The sequence below is a fragment of the Nelumbo lutea genome, chromosome 1 (genome assembly GCF_056320005.1).
Source record: "Nelumbo lutea isolate HS-2025 chromosome 1, American lotus-T2T, whole genome shotgun sequence".
In the NCBI taxonomy this organism is placed as follows: domain Eukaryota; kingdom Viridiplantae; phylum Streptophyta; class Magnoliopsida; order Proteales; family Nelumbonaceae; genus Nelumbo; species Nelumbo lutea.
The window spans coordinates 4,003,965-4,026,830 of record NC_142684.1 but is presented as its reverse complement, the minus strand read 5'-3'; the positions used below and the strand labels follow the sequence as shown (position 1 = coordinate 4,026,830).

Sequence of the window (22,866 nt, the reverse complement as noted above, 5' to 3'; positions counted from 1 at the left end):
AAACACTCCTATCCCATCTTCTATCCACTTTTAGCTAAAAAAAATATGTGCATGAGTGGCTGTTAAATCATGAAGAAATAGCAGGAGATTCAAAGAAAAACCTCGTCGTGATTTAGTTTGACAGCAGTGGTAGGGGAAATCCAAGGCAATCAGGTGTAAAGCCCAGGGATGAATGATGTAATGTAGTTGGAATGTTTCCAGGGCCAATTCATAATGTTAACTCAGTGAGGGCATAAGTTATGGTGGTGACAGAAGGGATTAGAAGAGTAAGAGGACGAGATATACAGAAATTATTTATAGAAGCTGATCAAAGATGGTAATAGCATGGCTGTTAAATAATGAGGAGGTTCTGTCGACTTATAGAAACAAAGTTAGGAGGATTAGATGGATGACAAGGAATATGACTGTTTATGTGCAGTGGGCTCCAAGATCAGCCAACTCTATGGCTGACACTCTAGCTAAGCCAGTGTTTTAAAAGCAAAAGACACAAAAAAGGCACAAGGGCCATTTTGCACCTGAGGCGCAAGGCGAGGCGCACGACTTTTTGAGGCAAGGCACACAATTTAAAAAAAAATCAAAAAAAAACAAAAAATTATAAAACATAATACTAATAAAAATATAAACTTAAGTTTTTAAATAAATGTTTTAAAAAACCTATTATCTAAAATTGAAATACATAAACATAATATGTAAAGCATATTCAAATGAGAATTTAAAAATTAAATCAAACATATAAATCATTTTCAAGCATATAAAACCCACAATCTCTTTTTCTCTCAATTGCATCAAGTAGCTAATGTGACATATTACATTCCTAATTCTACGAGCCGCCTTAGTGCCATGCCCCTCGAGGCAAGGAGCAAGGCACACCAGGCGCACGCCTGGACTAAGGCGCAAGGCGCACCAGGCGTGCGCCTTTTGAATGGGCTGTGCCTAGGACCTGGGCAAGGCGCCTACCCTAAAATGTGCCTTTTAAATCACTGAGCTAAGCAAGGGGCTGCTCAGAGAGAACAAATTTTGGGCTTCGTTGTAATATATATGAGAGGGTGAGGGACCATTCTTTGTAAATTAGAATGTAAAGTTTGTATATATTATTTTCTTTTCAATGAAATTTATGTTATTCATAAAAAAAAGCAATGTGTATGAGCATATGCCAATCACCATACCCATCTAAACAAGCTGTTCATAATGGTGTTAGTGATCTTACCTCCTTTCCATCTTAGTGGCTGCGGACCATCCAAATGGCTTTTCTATAGGAAATGGTAACTTTCATTAATTCTCATAATTATAGAATTACAAGTGCCACCTTCCAAAAAGGTGACCCTCATAACATAATCAATTTACAAGTGTGCCCAAAATAAAGTCTCCCTAATAACCCCTTGCTTTGCTAAAACATCAGCCAATCAGTTTGCTGGCCTCCTAACCCAGTTAAATTGTGCTCCTAGCTCCCTTGTCAAGTTCATTATTTCCTTTATATGCTAAGGGGGCAAGCGCCCAAATTATCCACCCTGGGACCAATTTTGAATCCCCCTCCACTTCTAAATGTTGGAAACCCAACTGTTTATCCCATCTGAGCCCTTGAAGGAAAAACAGATTTCACAAATTATGAGTTCTACGAAGTTGTAATTTAAGCATCCCATATCCCAACCGTTTAAAAAGCTACCCTATACAATCTTACCATCCACATTAATAGCGTAGTAGCATCTCATGACATGTCTAACCCACAAAAACATAGAAGATCTTCACATTAATCTATCCCATACCAGCTATCACTACAAAAAAAAAAGTATCTTCACATTGAGCAACTAACTTTCTAATATGATCATATACTTTTGCAATAACTTTCCATATGATTAAACCATAAAACTCGAGTATCTGCAGCTCCCAATACACCTCCACCATACTTTCATTTATAGCTTTGGCCACCATTATTTTCTGTTTTTGTTAAGATGTTAAAATCTGAAGTCGCACTACAACTAGCAGTTGATTTTGGTTTAAATATGTAACTTTCATCAGATTGATTACATTTTTAAATGTCTTCCTATTAACAAAGATATAATTCTAAACAATGAAAATAAAAATATATATAATTCCAAGCAAAACCAGATCCCTTACACATTTGGGTGCATCAAATTAGCATTAAAATCTACTAAGTCCATAGTTGCAGGCATAAATGAAGGCTATAAAAGCAGAATATATAAGAGGCTTCCCACAAAAGGTATGCTGTACAGCAAGTTCAAGTTCAATGTCCAAGGAGAGTTCAAGATTAGAGCAAGCAAAGAACAAAAGGTTCCTTAGCCATAGAGATACTTGTGCTCTTAATTAGAGGAACCTCTAATGGGAAAAAGGCACAGGCATTCCAGGAAGAAAAATAATAATTTTAACTCTACTTTTAACAAGATTGCAATTCAACGATGCTAAACATGAGTGAAAAAAGCATGAAAGATAAGTTATAAAGAAATCAATGTTAAATATCAAGCCAATACCCAAGAAAATATAATGAGTTGATCTATAGCACTGGTCCTCTGATGGCTTTCTGTATAGAAGTAGTTTTAAGTTACCCTAGCCCTCATCTTTGTTTTGGACTCTCCTTGTGCACAATTCAAATTCTTACTTTTTGCTTCTACATTTTTTTAAAACCTTTCCATATAAGGCCATACTACGTATTTATACTTTCTGAAGCATTAAATAAAATAGAAGAAATCAGCGATTTAAAAGGTAGGCGCACAGGCGAGGTGCATTTTAGAGTAGGTACCTCACCTAGGTCCTAGACGCAGCACTTTCCAAAGGTTCAGCCCAGGCATGCGCCTTTTTAAAACTTTACACTTTTTTGCTTTTTTCAACCTAGTGGCTAGGCCGGGGGCCAGACCATAGTTACTTGAAGGGCTTGGTAACAACGCAGCTCATAGAATCAAGAATGCAATATGCTCAACATCACATGATTCACATTAGCTACTAGAAGCAATGCAACTGAGGAAAAAAAGAGATTGTGGGTTTTACATGCTTGCAGTGATTTAAAAGGTGTGCCTCAGACGCGCCTAGGCGCACAAGTGAGGCACATTTTAGGGTATGTCCAGGTCCTAGGCACACCCCTTTCAAATGGCGCACGCCTGGTGGGCCTCAGACCAGGCGTGCGCCTTTTTTAAATTCTACATTCTTGGATTTTTTTCGAGCCTAATGGCTGGGCCAAGGGCTCCACCACCAGACCCCCAACCACAGCCCTTAAGGCATGCCCAAACGAATCCATGTTAAGGTCTTAAATTCTTATTTCTCAAAAAAAAAAATGATTTATACAATATCTTCTTAAAAGGCAATTAAAGTTATCAAATCATTATTTCTTATGTGAGAAATAAGAATTTAAGACCCTAACATGGACTTGTTTGGGCTTGCCTAGAGGGGCGCGGTACAAAGGCAACTAGTAGAATCAAGAATGCAATATGTTTTACATCACATTAGCTACTTGAATTCATATAATTGAGGAAACAAAGAGATTGTGGGTTTTACATGCTTCAAATGCTTTATATGTTTTATTTTATTTTTAAATTTTCATTTAAATATGCTTTACACGTTACGTTTATGTATTTTAATTTTAGATAATAGGTTTTTTAAAACATTTATTTTAAATTTTAAGTTTATATTTTTTAATAATATTATGTTTAATATTTTTTTGAATTTCTGACATTTTTGGCATTTTCTTGTATTTTTGTGCCTTGCTTCAAAAAGGTATGTGTCTCACCTTGTGCCTCAGGAGCAAATTGCCCCTTGTGATTTTAAAACACTGCAAGAAACAATTTTGCACCAAGTGAGAAAGAAATGGCTTAGTTTAGCTGAACATACCGACTGATTGGTTGCCCATCTTTCATAATAATGAGTGTATCTCTCCAAGGAATTCTTAGCCATCTCTCTTCTTTTTTCAGTTTCATCATACTATAAACAACAAAAGAGAAGTTACTTTGATCCTCAACTAGAGATTCAAATTAAACTCAGAAGCATAGAGAAAATATTGCTTGGATTGTAACAGAATGGCATAAACATGTAGCATACCACTCCCTCTTGCTTTGCCGTCTCATACCGATTACATGCATAGAAACCACCTGTCCTCTCACCATGATCTGACCATGCACCGAGGCACAGCCTGCAAACATTTATATCATGCATTAACAAAATAAACATCATTTCTCTTGTAACAACATATTCTCTGCATAAAAAAGTATATAACAGAAGATATAATGTACCATGGAAGAGTATTCCATGTACAATCTATTCATTATTTACTTTTTTTTATAATTGAAAAATATTTAATAAATTAATAACCAAAAAGAGACAACTGTTACAAGCATCCCAGAGTAAAGCACAATGTGCAGCCTTACTCTAAAATAAGGCTAAAAACAGACAACAAGAAACAGAGAAAAAAGTCTATTACATTACAGCCCACAACAATGTATCCCAGTTAACCCTTGTTTGGGAAGTGAGTCAGCTATACTGTTTGCCAATCGATCTTCTCACCAATTAGCATCTCACATTCATGGATCTTGTTAGCCAACTGACTTTCTTTATAATATCACTTAAAACCCATGCAACTGCGTCCAGAGACAACAACCATCCAATAACCACCTTAAACCTTCAATTATTAGATTTTCTACACCAAGTTGACTAGCTAGTTGAACCCCTTGTAATACTGCCATTATTTCAGCCCTGTTAGAGGTGCCTCTTCCCATAGGTCCCGAAAACAAAGCAAATATATTGCTATCCTTATCTTTTAGAACCCCTCGGATACCAGACAAATCAGGGTTACCTTGACTTGAGTACAATTAGCTAATTGTTTACAATTATTTTTTGATCAATAACAAATAACTTTTCATTAATAAAGATTAAGACTTGTTAGGGGAGATAAGCTCTTAACTCTCCCATCTGAAAAAGAATGCTGTCCAAAAATTCCAGATTACGTTACAAGTGAACCCAAAATAAAGAAACCCTATTCACCCCTTTTAACCCATATAAGTTTTATATCAATTTCCTTTGTTAGCCATTTGAACCTCTTAATTTAACCCATATAAGTGTTATACCAATGTCCTTTGTTAGTCAATTGAATCTCTACTTTTCATTACTGTAAAGTCCATTCATTTCTTCCTTCAGTCTGCCCACCAACACTTTAAAGTCTCCTTCTATGATCAATTTTCAAATGCTTAGCCCTTTAGCTCTTTGTACTCCTTCTAAGACTGCCAAGATCTCAGCCCGAAGGGAGACACCTATACCAATTGGTCCTGAAAAAAGAGCAACAGAATTCCCTTCCCCGTTCCTTGGTCTACCCCCAATGCCTGAAGGCCCTCAGTTTTCAACACTACTTCATTATTTACAAATTACAACATAAAGATAAAAATCTTACCAGCAGAACTCAAATTTACAAGGAGGTGTGCATGTGATATGCATACAACCTTGATTCTTCTCAATAGGACGCTTGCATTTAGGGCAAGGCTTGGAGTTAGCTAATATCCTGGACATCACCAAATGAACAAAATATGTTAGTATTAAGCAGAAATATAGAGAAATAAACAGACACAAACACAAATTGTTTTTTGTGGTTTTAACTAAGCGGAAAAGGGCAGTATTAGCAATGATATGCACCACTAGGACAGGATTTTGATATAACAGCAGACACATTAGGAAGCAGGAGAAAAGATGAACATTTTATCAATAGGAAAAAAAGATACATAATTTTTTGTAAGTAAAAAAGTTATGGTAAAAGAAAATTCTCTTATGAAGCAGGAATTATCTGTTTTCTGAATCTCACTTGTTTCTGTAAGTTGTATTTTATGTGTTGCCATCCCTGTGCTGTTTATCCATGCAACTATCAATAATATGGAAGGTAGGGTTTTATCATCATTAATAATCTTCCTTGACCATTGTTGCAACTTGCAATAAAAAACATATATTGATGGGCTAGCTGTAAGAATGGGCTTTAAGATGGAAAATCCAAAGGCACTTAAATCCTACGCTGGGAAAGGTAAAGGGGTGAGAGTGAAAACAAAGAGAAAAATGAATGAAGTGGAGAGACTCATTAATGATGTTGAAGGGGATAGGAAGTTCAGTGCTAGGGGAGAGAGAAGGAAAGGAGGGTTGTAGATTGGTAGAGGTTGGGGTTGTAATAGAAAGATTGTCATTAATATTATTAGTTGGAATGTCAGGGATCTAGGAAGTGCTACAAGAAGGGCAATTAAGGATGTTTTCAAAAAGGGAAAACAGGATATATTGTTGGTCCAAGAATCCAATTGCCAGGAGGATGACAAGAGATGGATAATAAGTGTTTAGAGTGAGAGGAACATTAGCTGGAGCTTTGCCCCATCCTGGGGTGCCTCAGGTGGTATATTAAGTTTATTAACTGTATGGAAGGAGAAAACAGTACAATGCATGGAAGAACTGATTGGAATTTCAAAATATCTGTTAAGTTGAAAAATGCCCAAGATGGATTTGTGTGGGTTCACGATCATCTATAGGGAAAGCAACCTTGGTAGGAAGAACTCATATAGGGAGAGACTTGGTGTGGGAACTGGGAAGAACTTGCAGATGTAAGGGGGGGCTTGGGAGAGAATTTGATGTCTAGGAGGAAATTTCAATGTAATTAGATTTGCCAGTGAGTCAAAGAGTATAAGACAGAGGGTGACTACCAGCATGAGAAGATTTAATGATTTCATAGAAGCTTTTGTGCTGAAAGAAATGCCTTTGGGATAATTCAGGGTCAGATGGTCAAACTTCCAGGCAAACCCTATATGCTCCAAATTAGACAAATTTCTAGTATCCTTGATTGGGAAGAACACGGGAATGGCCTTTTCGGTAGTGTTCTACCTAATGTTTTAAAAGGCGTGGGAGGCATACGCCTGGAGGCGCGCCTCCAGGCAAGGCACTCCCAAAATGCCTTGAGGCGTATGCCAGAGGCACTAACACCTTTGAGGCTTACGCCTCAAGTGCAAGAGGCGTACACGGTACACCTCATGCACTTTTTCCATGAGGCATGCTAGAGGCGTATGCCTCATGTACATCTTATATAAAAAGACAAAAAAAAAAACAAAAAAAAAGGAAAGGAAGGGAAAGGAAAAGAAAGAGAATGAAATGAAAAAGAATGAGAAGAAAAGAAAGAGAAAAGGAAAGAAAAGAAAAGAAAAGGGGAGGAAGAAAAGATAATGGGAAAGAAAGTAGTTTGCCCCCTGCCCCTTTGGATCCGCTTTGAAAAGACCCCCCTTTCAACTAATGCTATGCATCTTTGTTCTTCTTAATATAAAAGATTTTTATTAAAAATAAGAAAAAAAATTGAGAACCCCCCCTCTCCTCTCTTAAGGAGGCTTACACCTCCTTGTGTTCGGGAGGCTTGCGCCTCTTGCATTCTGAACGCCTCACGCCTCTAGGCAGTGGAACGCCTCGCATCACACCTCCACGTTTTAAAACATTGATATAAATAAATTAGAAGACATTCTAATATCTAATGAAGCAGAGGAAATTCCTTTAAAAATAATTAGTGTGTAAATATTAAAGAATATTAGTTCTAATCTGAAGCCGAGTTGGCCTCAAGATTTAATTTAATTATGGGAGTCAAGTTTACTTATAAGGAGGGCTATATATTAATTTACCAATTCATATTTTCAGATTCAGCACTATTCTTCAGAATCCACTTGGCTACAGTGCCACAGCCCACTGGACGGTGAGCTTCCTCAGTACACTGCACGTTCAGATTCAAAAGATACTAGTTTATCATGTGAAAAGAACTGAAGAAAAAAAAGCAAATGAATGTTTCTAACTACCAAAGGGTACTTACATTCCAACAAAAGCCATATGAACATTTGCACATAACATCGTAACTCCCACTACCAACAACAAAATCTACAGCATAATCACAGCCTGGTGCAGGACACCATTTGGTCTACAAACACCAAAATAAAGAAAAAAATTAAACAACCATGAATAGAAATTGTAATAGCACTTGCAGAATAAGAATTTGTTAAATGATGTATGTTGTAATTCAACCCCCAGATATACCTTTCTATTGTCTTCAATATAAGATCTAAGTAGGTAACGGGAATATTTCTCCTTATCTTCATTAGGTGCCAAAATGTTGATCATATCTTGACCAACAGCAGCACCACAAGATGGATCAGGACATCGCAACATCAAACATCCAGGACCATCATTAATTGAGGTGCTAATATAACCTGTGCAAAAAGAAGATTATTGTAATTTGCTGAAAGTATTAATAGATTCTTCAATTCTTTTTCTTTTTTTTTTTTGATAAATATAGATTCTTCAATTCTTCAGTTCAAATGAAAAAAAAAAAAAAGATCAATTAGAAGAACCAATGAGAGAGAGAGAGAGATCAAATAACAGGAAACTTTACCAGCATAGCAAAAATAGGGAAAAAAAAAAGAAAAGGGAGAGAAATAGAAAAGTAGGAGGATAAAAAAAATCAGATATTAAAAGTCAATTAAAAATATCATGAATCAGTGATATTTTAATTAGACATCATTTGGGTAAGCTTTGGCTTTTTAACTTTTTAAAGTCCAAAGTAGAAAGCTAATTACAATTGGAAGGAAGTGGCTTGTTCAGCTCCTAACAAGAATTTTCCTCATCCATTGTGGTCTATTCCAGGGTCTGGTTTCATAAAGCTTAATTTTGATGGCAACAGTGAAGGAAACCGCACCCTTCGGGCATTGGAGGGGTCTTTAGGAATCAGGAGGGCGAGATTATTGCTATGTTTTCTAACCCAATTGGGAAGGAGATTCTCTCTGAGCTAAAGTGATAGTTTTCTTGGAAGGTGTCAAAAAGGCAAAGGAATTCAACATAAGAAGTTTGATTATTTAGGGAGACTCTAAATTGGTAATAGACTGGCTGAAAAAGGAGGAGAGTAGCATGTGGAGTTACTTCATACTTGAATGAAAAAGGAATCTTTAAATGCTTGGCGATAAGATAGTGAGTTTACAATGGGTCAAGAGGTGTGCTAAGAGAGTTTTACCTCGCCCCTCCCTTTGTACAAATCTCTCATTTTCCTTAATGAAATGTCCATCAAAGAAATAATAGATGAAACAGTCCATTAATCATAAGATCATCCTTTCCCATCCAGTCCATCAAAGAAATAATAGATGAAACAGTCTATTAAACATAAGATGATCATCCTTTCACATTCAATACACCAAAGAAATAATAGATGAAATAGTCCATTAGCATTCTTTTTTTTGGAAAGATAATATAAAGATTTCATTGAAAAAACACAGAAAATACAAGGGGAAAGGTGATAAGATATCACCCAAGAGAAAACAGACTCAAAATCGAAGAGCACCAAGCGAACAACAAGACCAAATACTCCAAAGACTGATGACATAAAGTTTAAAGTAAGTGACCACAAAGCAAACACTCAAACGCCGTTCAAACCCAAAAACAAGAGTCACAAGACTTAACCGAAAAAGAAACAAAGGGGCCCCCAAATGGTCACCCTGATCCTCCTCTTCAAAGGCTTCCTCCTGACCCATGTCATCCTTGTTCCAAATTTCTCCTCCTCGACCTACTATGGCCTTAGACCTCTCTTCCCACCTCTTCTTCTGAAACTCCTCAAAGACTTTTCTGGCAAACTCCTTCCTCCCCAGAAAAGCAGCACAAGACCCCTGCCCACCTCCACATCCCTGTTAACAAGATCTTTAATTGGCACACTCCCTTGCCTCAACCCCTCATCTCTTGAGGACAACTCCTGACCTTTCGTTCCAGGATTCACCCCCTCCCCCCTTCTTTCCCCTTCTAAGACGAGAGTCCCAAACTTGGGATGGGCTACAAATGAAACTTGAGCATCCCCACAATTCGACTCAGACTTCAGCACCATTGGCTTCCTCCCACTTCTCTTAAAAATCCTCTTGTATCTATTCGTAGGCCCTGCCCCCCACTAAACCATCCTTAAGCTGCAAGAACAAGGTTCAAAATTTCAATACAGGCCGATATGCCAGTTGGGCCATATCAGCATGTACCAAGGCTCGCATTTATTTCTTTTTTAGTTTTTTTTTTTCAAACTGGTTCAGAGGAGTCAGTTTAAGGCCCATCTACCCCCTGAACCAGGTCAAGCCCCAAAAGACCCACTGTAGGGGCGAATCAAGAGGCAGAGATACGAAATGTATCAGGAATATCATTTTCAAAAAAAATATCATTCTCAAAAAATCATAACAGAATTCAGACATGAGAAAATAAGAGATAACAGAATTTCTGAAAAATAAAAGTTTTCCCACTTCAAACTTCAAACTTGAAGCTCCAATCATCCAAAAACCAAAAGGGTTGCCGACTTGCAGGCTTGCATCCGTTAAATGATTAAATCACTAAGGGATAACAGAAAAATTAGAAAAACAATATAGAATAGAATGAAAAGGCTGCTGTTTGGATGTAAATCGCAGTATCGCACTATATATTAGAATTAGAATTTGAGAGTTTTGAGTATTAGAAAATTTAAAAAAAAAAAACAAAAATGAAATGAAAACTTGTCCAACAAAGAGGCTAAAATATTGAATGTAAATCATCCAAAACTCCAGATCCGATTGCAGGTCGCCGGAGATAATCATTGTAGTTGCTGGCACTAAATCTCTCATTCAACGATGGTGGAATCTCTGTTCTCTTCTTCTGAAAAACAGAAACTCCAGATCTGATTGCAGGTCGCTGGAGATAATCACCGTAGTTGCCGGCGCTAAATCTCTCATTTAACGATGGTGGGATCTCTGTTCTCTTCTTCTGAAAGGCAAAAACTCCAGATCTGATTGCAGATCTCCAGAGATAACCACTATAGTTGCTAACACTAAACCTCTCATTCAACAATGGTAGGATCTCTGTTCTCTAATTCTAAAAGACAGAAATTCCTCTTTTGATTCTTCTCAACAAAACCCTAAATTGAAAAAAGTAAAAGGAGAAGGAAAATAGGGTTGGGGTCGAGCAAAGGGTTAGGACATGACTGGCATTTTCAAAAATTTTAGACCCAACCGTCACCCGCTAGCAGGGTCGTCCGGGTCAACGATTTGCTGACTTGGTTAACAGTTTTTCATTAAAAGATGGGTTTTAGTGAAACCGGAACCAAAAATGTGGCCAGACGACAGTTCAAACGGTTCGACCGTTTAGCTCACCGATGGGTTAAAAACATTGGTTTAAAACATAATAGGGATATTGTTTCTGTATGAGAAAGTGTAGACTACAGCCAAATGGAGGGGGTGTTAAGATACAATCAAATTGGTGTTTTAACACATAACGTTATACATACGAATGGGGGTTTAATATAATAAAACACCCTATAATACGAAAGGATGGGGGTTTAATAGAACACAACATAAACATTCAAATAGGGATTTCATAGAACATGATAGAAAACATGAGCATGGGGGTTTCACACAACAAATGCAAAAAAACAAGGAATAAAAGGGTTTTAAGATGCCATATTTGGGAGTGGAATCGAAAGTTGGTTCTATGACAAACTAGTTAGGGTTTCTTTGAAAAGAGGAATGGACTTACCGTGGAAGAGAGTTGAGAGAGATGAAAGTGACAAGATAGTCGAGAGGGTCGAGTCGCATTTCGGTCAAAAAGCCCAAAGTTTTTCTTTTTGAAGGTAAAGTAATAATTTTATTGAATCAGAAAACTCAGTACAACAAAAGAGCAAGCCACAAGTAGCTGCTCAGTTTTCAGGACAAGTTACAGATCCCAAATCGAAGTAGACTTAACTAATACAGGAACATTTAGCTCTTTAAAATCAGGTGTAACAACCACCCAAGAAATCAGCTTGCTGATCGCCTGCTGTACTATCTCCTCCATGCTCTTAGCTTTGTTGCTGAAGATTCTTCTATTCCTTTCAGACCAAATTACCCACACCACTGCCGCAGGAATAGTTCTCCAAATTAAACTACCTTTCTTCAAACCTTGGAGGTTCCAGCAAAGCAACAGATCTTTAATTGACTTTGGCATAACCCAATTAAGACCAGCCGCTCCAATGAAATGGTACCAGACTTTTGAGGAGATAGGACAATGTAAGCACAGATGGTCGGTAGACTCAGGCAACAAGGCACACAACCCCTTCTGTCTAGGTTGAGTCTTGAGAGACATTTGTTCAGCACCATAGTCCAAACAAGGCATACAGACTTTGAGGGAGCAGAGGACTTCCATACTTGCTGGTAGGGGAACTCAGTAATACCCGTACTACTAAGCTTCAAGGTAAGGGATTTGACTGAGAAGCAGCCATCCTTACTCCAGGACCAACTCCATTCATCTTCACCTGCAATGTCTATCGTCTGCTCCTGTAAAATCTGCAGAAATTGCATCACACCTTCTATTTCCCAATCAAATAAATCACTTCTGAACTGAGGGTTCCAGATCACTGAGTTGTTAGAAATCACATAAGACTCTGCCACTAAAATTTCTTGATGAACTGCACATTGAAACAGAAGGGGAAACGCCTCAACTAAAGGTCTGTCCATGCACCAGGGATCTTTTTCCAGAATTTCAGCCTATTTCCACTTCCCACTTTTAGTCTCACTCCCTCATACATCACAGGAAAAGATTTTAGAATCCCTTTCCAAACCGAACAAGCCCATGTCGTGTATGGATCCTGAGATTTCCAATTACCCCAATCCACACCAAATTTTGTTGCAATTAAAGTCCTCCACCAAGAGGATCTTTCTGCTGCAAATCTCCAACACCATTTACTCAATAAAGCCAAATTGACCACCTTTAATCTTCTAAGACCTAATCCACCATCTGCCTTAGGAAGACAAACTTGATCCCAATTCACAAGGTGCATCTTATTCTCTTCTTCCCACCCTCTCCAGAGAAAATCTCTCTGCATCTTCTCAAACCTTCTTTGTAATTTTGGATGCATAGGAAACATGGACATGAAGTAAGTAGGAAGGTTGGCAAGGGTACTATTGATAAGGACCACTCTCCCTCCTATAGACAGATATTTTGCCTTCCAGGATGCCAAATTTTCCCCACTCTGTCAATTACTAGATCCCATAAAGCAGAAGAATAACATTTGGCACCTAGTGGGAGGCCAAGGTACTTACCTGGCAAGTAATCCACCTGGCAGGCCATCAATCTAGAAAAAGAATCCAGATTAGGAACAAGGCTCAATGGGGTTATCTTACTTTTATGAAGAATAACTTTTAGGCCTGAAACAACTTCAAACGAACAAGGAATATCAAGTAGAACATCCACCTGGTCAAAAGAGGCATCAAGGAAACAGAGAGTGTCATCAGCAAACTGCAATAAATTAATTTTTTCTGCATCGAAGCAATTGCAAAACCATCCCACAAGCCATTTCTGCTGCCTTTAAAGAGAATTGAGTCAGGATTTCTGATATACAGATAAAAAGAGCAGTAGAGATGGTGGATCCCCCTGTCTAAGACCCCTCGTACTATCAAAAAACCCTACTGACCGTCCATTAATCAACACCGAGAATTTGGGAGAAGAAACACAAACTTTTATCCAATTTCTCCATTTCTGACCAAAATCCATTCTCTCCAGAACCTGATCCAGACACCTCCAATTTACATGGTCATATGCTTTTTCTATATCCAGCTTTACAACCAGTCCCAAGGAACCCTCCCTTAATCTCGAGTCAATAAGCTCATTTGCAATCAAGACAGAATTAGGGATGGCAATTTCCCCGTAAAACCAGGGCCCCACCCCGCCACGAACGGGGCAGGTTTTCCCCAACCCTAAACAGGGACAGAGCGGGGACGGGGAAAATATTTTTCCCAAACCAAAGACAGGGCGAGGACGGGTTTTATATATAATTCCCCGAACCCGCCCCAATCCCGAAGGTAAATTAGTAAAACATCTCTAGGTTTAATACTGATATTTAAAATATCTCTAAGTTTTCTCTAAATTCTTAAAATCCTCGGATCCCATAATTTTATTTTTGAATTACCCCTAAAGTATTATAATTCAATTCCTAAAATACCCCTAAATTCCTAATATCCTATGTATAAATTGTTCATAAAATAGATAATTTTTAAGTAGTTGCCTTGGAGCGGGGAAAATTCGGGAATTCCCCGTCCCCGATGGGGAATGGATGCCCCGCAAACAAAAAGTAGATCTCTTTTGAAGAAGCTTGGGATTTCCAACCAATTTATTCCCCATAACACATTGAATCTTCAATGATACAACCAAGACATATTGATGACAAGTGAACTCAAATGCAGAAGACCTTTAATTGATACAACAATTTCAACTGACAAGATGCAATAATAACTACTGAAACCCAATATCTTCAACTTCAAGTGATATAACTCTGCCTGGAAGCAGGATCTGGGAACTTCATAAGCACAAAAGACAAAAAGGATAAATAGGGTTCAACCGAACACCAAGTATCACCAAAAGATCTCCCTTGATGTTTTTTCTCCTACTTAAGAGATATGAGCATTCTCCTTAAGAGAATAAACAACAAATAAAGATTTTGAAAAGTATATGCTCCATCAGCACACAAAAGATTTGCATTAGCCCTCCTTTTGTTTAATAATGCAAATGTAATATGGGTTATAAGGGTCAAAAGGCCAGGAGTACAAGAGAAGATAGGAGACAAGACAAGGAAAATGAAAGAAGCAAATCAATGGAGACTCCAGATCAAGACCTCTCCCCTTTTCTTTGAAGTTTGAACCCTATGAAACTACCAAAGAACCAGAATAACAGAATACAGTCATTTATCTTTAGAGTAGAAGCCAGAAGATTATAACTAATAATCTTGTCAGAAAATTCTAAGTTAAGCCAAACTACAGTGTAATAAACCTGTCCAACATGTGCTACAATAAATTCAGCCAAATCACAAATATGACAAACCTGTCCAACATGTGCTACAAAATGGATGACCACAAGCAGCAGCATGCATCCTATCACGAGGATACATCTCAAAACAGATTCCACAAGTCAGCTGCCATTGTCACCCATGCTATAATTAGTAACATCCTCAAGGCTTTACTGTGCAATCAAGCTTTCAGTCCAAGTATTAAATAATAATTTGCTCTATAACAATGCAGGATGCTTACTTCTCTAACATTTTTAGGAATGTGAACCACTGGTTTCTCCAGCAAGCCAACTGCCTTTCGTACTATTTCCTCATCTGCAAACCATGCATCATGCACTTTGCTGACACTCCTGAACAATCCAAAAGCATAGTTCCTCAGAATATGATGATAAAAGGATATCAACGAACTTAGGAAGACTAGGTCAGTAGCATATAGAATGTTCTCCATTCTCCTTGGACACACATGGTTATCAAGCATTCAAAAATGATATATGAGCAAGAATCAATGCCAACCTTAACAAGACAAGAACTCAAATGACTGAGAAGGATTATGAATCAGCCACCTAACTAACAAAAACATTTCATCATCAACACTTTGATGTGCTCACATGATAGACATGGACGAACTGTCAAAAAGAAAAACGTTCAATTTAGGATGTATCTCATGTTTTCAATTATTATACTAATAAACTTTCTACATAGACCAACTATTTCTAATTCCAATCTTTTTTACACAACACTAGCAAGAACTAAACCGTGTGACACTAATTAAAAAATCTGAACAAAGAGCCTACATTTTTATTTTTTTCCAAATTGACACATCCATAAATATTTGTCACACTGTTGCATCACAAAATGATTGTTTGGAGTCGAAGTTGATTGGAGGTAGAAAAATAAAAACAGGCAATTACCAGTTATAGTGACGGAGCAGAATGCTAGCTGAAACTTTTGGTATAGAAAGCACAGTAGATATTACTGATATATCTTCCTCCTGACGCTGATGTATATCATCCTCATTCAAAATAGTATAGTTTTGCTGAAATACAGAAAGCCCAACATGTTAACATAAAAGGCAATAAAAAACATCCATGGCAAGGTGTTTAAAACATCCCCCCATTTAACAGATAATAACCAATAAAAACAACCATGTGTGCTACACCCCATAAGGGAACTTCATAATAGCTGATATGTACGCACAATTAAACATTTAAAGAAAATGCCCATGAAATTTCCATAGAAGCATTTTTGTTTTCTTTTTGTTTTTTATTAACAAGTTTCCATTGAAACATTTTAAAGATGATGGAGAATCCACTTGTTTACAGGAATTTGCTAGAACCCACTAAACACAAACAAAAGTTCTTGCAATGCTTAGACAGTTAGGCTTTCTAAATAAGCCACTTAGTACCTCACATGACCTCACATGACGTAGGCTTTTATGCATTATTTAAGTTTTCCATTTATATCATTAAAAATGATCAGAAGAGATTGTATTAAAGATGCAAAGGGCCCTTACTACCAATATGTACTAGAAGGGAAAATAAACAAACAAGTTCAAAAACATCATATAGTGATACAGAGATGACAAAAACAAAAGCAGGAGCTGACGATTTCTATAAAGCAACACAAGATCGGAATAACCTAGGAAAGATTAATCATAAATTGATTGGATATCGCCAATTAGGTTAAAAAAACACATGTTTGTATGGATATTGAATCTGGGTTTTTTACATATTAGAGTAAAATTCAATAAATCATTCATACATTACATGATATGGGTGGAGAATTAACAGACTGTCAGCATAATCCACTAATCCCAGTATAAACACAAAAGCTATCTGGACAAAAAAAAAATCAAACACTGATATAGCAGAGCCAAAATAGCATCAAAACACTACGATCAACAAAAATTCCAAAACCAGAACAAACTCCAACAAAACCGAAAATCACTTCTCATCAAATGCTCAGCCCTTTAAAACTTTCAAATTTTTGGCCCCATCGACCGGAATTCACCTGCTGCCGATGCGATGTGGTGTCATCCGAATCATCCGTATCATTAAAATCGTAATCCCCATCATCATCGTCACTCGCCATCGCCGTCTCACCACTGTAGAAATCATCGAGGGATTCCACATCGTTCGCGTCGTGCATATCGTCTTCCGAATCCATTCAGCCCACCAAACCAGAAACTCAAAACCCCCAAAACCCTAAAATTCTTCAAGGTGCACACCGACCTGTCGTTGGACCAAAATACACAACTCAACAACTGCGAATTAGGGCACAGAAAACGCGCAAAATCGGACGAATTTTGAGTCCAGAAACGAAGAGAACCGGTCCAACAACTGCCAATACGATCAATTTCGAAAGGAATTGAAGATTTCGAAACAAAATGGATTTTGGAGCGAGAACAAACGGATACCAATCAATGAAATGGGGTGTGGCTTTGGTTTCCACGGTTCTGGTTTGGTTTGCGCTCTTCGCCCAACAGACAAGCATCCATAGGTTTATACTTTATAAAATATATAATTTAGAAGAAAGGTACTATTTGAGCCAACTTTTGAGTTCTAAGTCCACTTTAAGTCGATCAAATAGTGTAACTTAAAATACATTCTTCTTTATTTTTTTAAGAGTTGATTGTCCCTGAATACACCTGAACTTTCAGCATTATGACTTATACTACCCTTCTGTCATTTGTCCGTCACATTCCCTTCACACGTCATATCACGAGAAACTTTTAATTTTTAGAAAAACTTTTGCCCTTACCATTGACCTACCATGAAGAAGCTTTATGCAAAATTTCTCGAAAAGAGAGAGAGATTTTATAAAAACGAAAAACAAAAATGCTTATTCTAATTAAATAATTATTAGATATGGATGAGATTTGTAAGGAAAAGTGTAAGGAATGTATTCGGGTTATGGTTGAGCTGGCCCAGACGCTACGTGTCACGTTCATGGTCATTTTATCTATTCAACCATGTTAGCGCCACGTCACTTCCACGGCCCATCTTATCTCTTTGGCCACGTTAGCACTATGTCATGTGGATAACTGCGACCAGTACAAGAGATCAACGTATGGATGATGACAACTCCACTCGAGATTATGACTTATCCTGAGAACTTCGACAGGCAACCTCATCTCGACAACCCCAAAAGTCTCATCCAATCAGGACACGAATCTTCGGCTATAAAAAAGTACCTCCCACTCAAGGTAAGGGATAGAACCTTTAACTTCTATATTGTTACTTTGCTCGAACCAGCACCATTCTCTAACTGCTCGGCCCGACTGACCACCTTTCTCGACTAACTTGAGCGTCGGAGTACCTACCCGGGGATAATGCATCGGGCCTCTGATTGTTTTCTTGATTTCAGATCTTGAAGTGCGGCTTCATCCTTCCACCTCAGCTCCGCCCAGTTGGTAGGATTATCTGACTGCGATCTCGGTTCAAGAACCACCTCGGATCGAACAGCATCAGATTGGCACCATCTATGGGAAACACACAAAAGCATTTCCAAGGTTCTCTTCTTACCGTGCAATCAAGAACAATGCCAAGGAACACATCTGAACGCTCAACAGGTCTTAGGGATCCCACTCTCACCGCAGTGCTCTGCACTACAAAACTCATCAATCTCAGCAACAAGTCGCGGTCGACCCCGCCTAGTTCCAAGCAATGCAAGAAAAGGTCGACCATATCTTGGCGATGATGTAGTCGTTGGGGTCTACAGCACAGCCTTAGACCGTCCCCCCTCCAGCTCGATGCATTTTTAGGCCGAACCTTGCCCTAAGGACCCCCAAAAGTGTCGGTCGAACAAGGATAGGACGCGGTCCGACCAAGAAAAACAAATTTCAAGAAGATCGTGCTCCTCGGTCCGGTCACGTGAATGTGACAACCGCAGCCGAACACACCAATCTGCCTGAATTCCAACGAACGAAAAGGCTTAGTGAATGGATGTCACAACAACCAATCTCCGTCACCGAATCCAGTTCGGTCAAAGATCGCCCAACACAAGAAAAAAGGGACACACCTGTTGCGCCCCGAGACAACATGGATACAGAAATCAAAGAACTCCGACAATGCCTAACCGAGTTGGAGCGTAGCCAAGCTGGAAGGAGCACAACCCCTCCCATGATTGAGCCGCCCTTCACACAGGAAATTGTGGACGTGCTCACCCCAGCCAGATGGCGAGCGTTGCAGTTTGAGAGGTAGGACGGATCCATGGACCATAGTGACCACATCGAAACCTTCAAAGCCCATATGATGTTGCAAAGCTCATCCAAGGGCTTGATGTGCAAAGCGTTCATGGCGACTCTTAAAGGAGTAGCTTTGACTTGGTACTCCTCCCTTCCCCCACGCTCTATCCCCTCTTGGGAACAGCTCGAGAACTAGTTCCTGGCACAATTCACGACCAGTAAGAAGCACTAGAAAACTTCGGCAAGTTTCATGCAAGTGCGGCAGAGGAAGGGAGAGTCCCTCAGATAATACCTCACTAGGTTCAACACCGAAGTCTTATAAGTTCGGCCATTAAACTAGTCGATGGCCGTCACATCCATTTAGCACGGTCTGCGCCCCTCGCCATTCAACTTTTCAATCTCCAAATACCCTTCTCAGACTATAGCTGCGTTGATGAACCACACCCAAAAAATACTTCAACGTTGAAGAAGTGCAAGCGCATCAGAGGAATGAGGAGTAGCTCGATAGGAAGAGGAGAGATCCAGACGACCACAAGGTTGAAAGGGCGAAGAAGGACATCAAAAGAAAAGATTACTAGTCAGATAGAAGATTGAGGTCACCATAGCCGACCTACCGAAATTTCACGCCATTGAACACACCGCAGTCTGAAATTCTAATGCATATTCGTGACTGCAATTATGTCAGATGGCCCAGGAAGATGAAGTGACATAGCAACAAGAGAAACTGGGATGAGTACTACAAGTTCCACCGAGACCACGACCACGTTATTGACAACTGTTATGATTTGTGCCACCACATCGAGGGCCTAGTCAGGTGCAAGGACCGTGGTGGGTTCATCAACAACAAGGACGAAAAGGCAAATGAAGACCAGCGCCTAGCGCCCAAACCTCCAGCCCAGGCTCCTCCAATCGGGGTCATCGTCGTGATCTCAGCAGTGCGGTTGCTCAAGATTGACGAAAGCAAGCAGAAAAAGGCGGGAGGACCCAATCACCTTCACAGAGGATGACTTCCGAGGTGTCCAAACCTCACACCAAGAGAAGGAAAGCTCAGACCGAAGTGGGAAAGACCTTACAAGTCACCAAAGTGCTCGAACCTGGTACCCGTAAACTAGAAGACCTAGACAGAAGGCCTGTACCGATGAGTTAGAATATTGGGATTCTGAGAATGTACTATCAGTGAATCTACAAAAATAAAGAGAGCATTTTCAACAATCAGTTGTTCAACGCACGCGACATATCATACACTGCACACATGACACAACAAATATTGCACAGTACGCCCTGCGCGATGAGCACTGCCCACCCGCCCCCTAATGGTTGGACCATTCACGCACCAATTCTAAAATTTGTTTTACTAATCAACTCGTATCATAAATGTGGTAGTCAATCAAGTGTTATTTATCAAAATTCATTGGTGTATTTTGATTGATCAAAACTCTTATGATACCCTATCTTTCCCACTGAAGGGATGAGAGATCCATCATATAGATGACCGAACCTTGTAGGAAGGTAGGGCAAATTTTCAAAAATTTCTCTCTCTCCCACGTGGGAATCACATTCCCTATTTTAGAAAATTGCATTTTCAATGATCAATCTAGAAACTGAACCAAAACAGAACTGAAACCAAAATGGAGTGGAGGGTTATACCTGATACAAAATAATAGTAATGTCCAATGAAGGTGTTCACGCCCAAGGAAAGATCCGAAAACTGCTTCCACCGAAAATGACACGGTGCTGGACGAAACAGAATCAGTAGGATGGTTCTTCAGCAAGAATCTGATGGAGGGCTAGTGAGCACGACTTCATATCATCTTTACTGCCAGAAGATGATATCAAGAACCCACTCTTGATCGCCCCCACCGGTGGAGATCGAACTGGTATGGCGGCAGGAGCAGGAGAGAGCAAGAGCAAAAGAAAGAGGCAGTCAAACTCTATGCTATCTTCTCTCTTGAATCAGTAGACTGAAGGGTGAACTGGAGGTTCGCCCTGCTCCTCTATTTATAGCCTTAAAGGCAGCATTTCCTAATCCCATTAGGAGTTTCCTAATCCAAATTGTATTTGCAAAACAATTTTCAATGACTGCTATCAGTTTTGGTTTCCATCAGAGAGCGAGCATCCCCGATCATTCACATTGTCCAACAAAGGGGTTGATTCTGTCAATATAATCACCCAATCAAATGAATTCTCGAACTGTCCCAACATTCTCAAGTTTTGACCCCCTCTAAGGATCTCACTGATTGGCATATCTGGTTAGGTGTAATATTCCAGTTTTGCCCATCTATCTCCAAGGTCCAGTGCAATACTGGAATTCTGGTCCGGTTCAGGGTTTAAAAAAAACCCACACTATATGTACCTTAGGTTTCACCCTACCAGCTGAGACAAGCCACCCAACCAACTTGGCGGCACATCAGTGTTAGCCTTGGTAGGATAAATCTCCCCAGATCTATCCAATGGCTGTGAATATTGTAAACTAACACAAGTCTCATATGTGTCTAGTTTAAGGGTATTACACAGGAGTCTCATACTTTCCACGTGTTTCCCAAACACTTTCTGTGACAGTGGCTTAGTCAATGGGTCTGTTACATTCTCCGCTGATGCTACCTTCTAAATCAGGACATCCCCTCTTCCAACTATCTCCCGCAGTACATGGTACTTTCTCTAGATGTGTTTCGATTTCGAGTGGACTCGTGGCTCCTTAGCCTGAGCAATAGCTCCAATGTTGTCACACAACAGTGGAATGGGTGATACGCTGGATGGAATTACTCCCAATTAATGAATTAACTTCTTCATCCATACGGATTCTTTGGCAGGTTCACTTGCGGCAATGTATTCGGCTTCAGTTGTAGAATCTGTCGTGGACCCCTGTTTGCTGCTTTTTCAACAAACAACACACGATCCTATCGTGAAAACATACCCAAATGTAGACTTTCTATCATCTGGATCTGACTGGAAGTCATCATCAGTATACCCCTGGATCTGTAGTGAGCTACCATTGAATAACAGAGAAAACTCTTTTGTATTTTGAAGGTATTTAAGTATGTTTTTCACAACAGTCCAATGCTCTTGCCCAGGGTTGGCCTGAAATCTGCTTACCACACTCATTGCCTGAGCAATGTTAGGATGAGTGCACAGCATGGCATACATGATGCTCCCTACGACTGAGGCACAGGGAACGTCTTTCATGCCCTCAATCTCCTCGAGAGTCTTGGGAGACATGCCCTTGGGATAATCCTATTATCCTCTTCAATCTATCTCTATAGAGTTAAAGACCTAGTATATAGGAGGATTCTCCAAGATCTTTCATAGACAATTGCTGCGAAAGCCAAACTTTCACCGTAGTTAACATTCTTACATCATTCCCAATGAGTAGAATGTCATCTACATACAGAACCAAGAACGTAACATTATCCCCACTGGATTTCCTGTAAACATAAGGCTCATTCGGATTTTGCTCAAAGTCAAACTTTTTGACATTAGAGTCAAATCGGATGTTCCAACTCCTATAAGCTTGCTTGAGTCCATATATGGATCGATTTAATTTGCACACCATGTGTTCCTGACCCGCAGCTATGAAACTTTACAGTTACTGCATATAGATATTTTCACTAAGATCTCCATTTAGGAACGCGGTTTTGACATTCATTTGCCAAATCTCGTAATCATGGTACGCTGCTACAGCTAACAGGATCCTAATGTATTTAAGCATGGCCACCGACGAAAAGATTTCTTCATAATCGAATCCTTCTTTCTAAGTGTACTCTTTTACCACAAGACGAGCCTCGTAGGTATCAACCTTACCATCAGGGCTCTTCTTCCTCTTATAGATCCATTTGCAACCAATTCCTTTTACCATAGGGGTCGGATCTACCAGAGTCTAGACTCCATT

The 22,866-nt window shown here is 39.2% G+C and overlaps 1 protein-coding gene across 1 annotated transcript in view; it reads right to left on the bottom strand.

Moving 5' to 3' along the window:
- LOC148873247 (putative E3 ubiquitin-protein ligase ARI8) overlaps window positions 1-17,408 on the bottom strand; it is a 30,864-nt gene extending 13,456 nt beyond the window's left edge. Inside the window, exons 1-10 of the mRNA XM_088963528.1 lie at window positions 16,805-17,408; window positions 15,706-15,830; window positions 15,036-15,144; window positions 14,830-14,920; window positions 8,029-8,201; window positions 7,808-7,912; window positions 7,623-7,711; window positions 5,387-5,494; window positions 4,045-4,135; window positions 3,838-3,927 (exon numbers count right to left, since the gene is read on the bottom strand). Of these exons, the coding sequence (XP_088819654.1) occupies window positions 3,838-3,927; window positions 4,045-4,135; window positions 5,387-5,494; window positions 7,623-7,711; window positions 7,808-7,912; window positions 8,029-8,201; window positions 14,830-14,920; window positions 15,036-15,144; window positions 15,706-15,830; window positions 16,805-16,960 (1,137 nt within the window). The 5' untranslated portion in view covers window positions 16,961-17,408. The remainder of the gene's footprint in view (window positions 1-3,837; window positions 3,928-4,044; window positions 4,136-5,386; window positions 5,495-7,622; window positions 7,712-7,807; window positions 7,913-8,028; window positions 8,202-14,829; window positions 14,921-15,035; window positions 15,145-15,705; window positions 15,831-16,804) is intronic.
- Window positions 17,409-22,866: the final 5,458 nt, after the last annotated feature.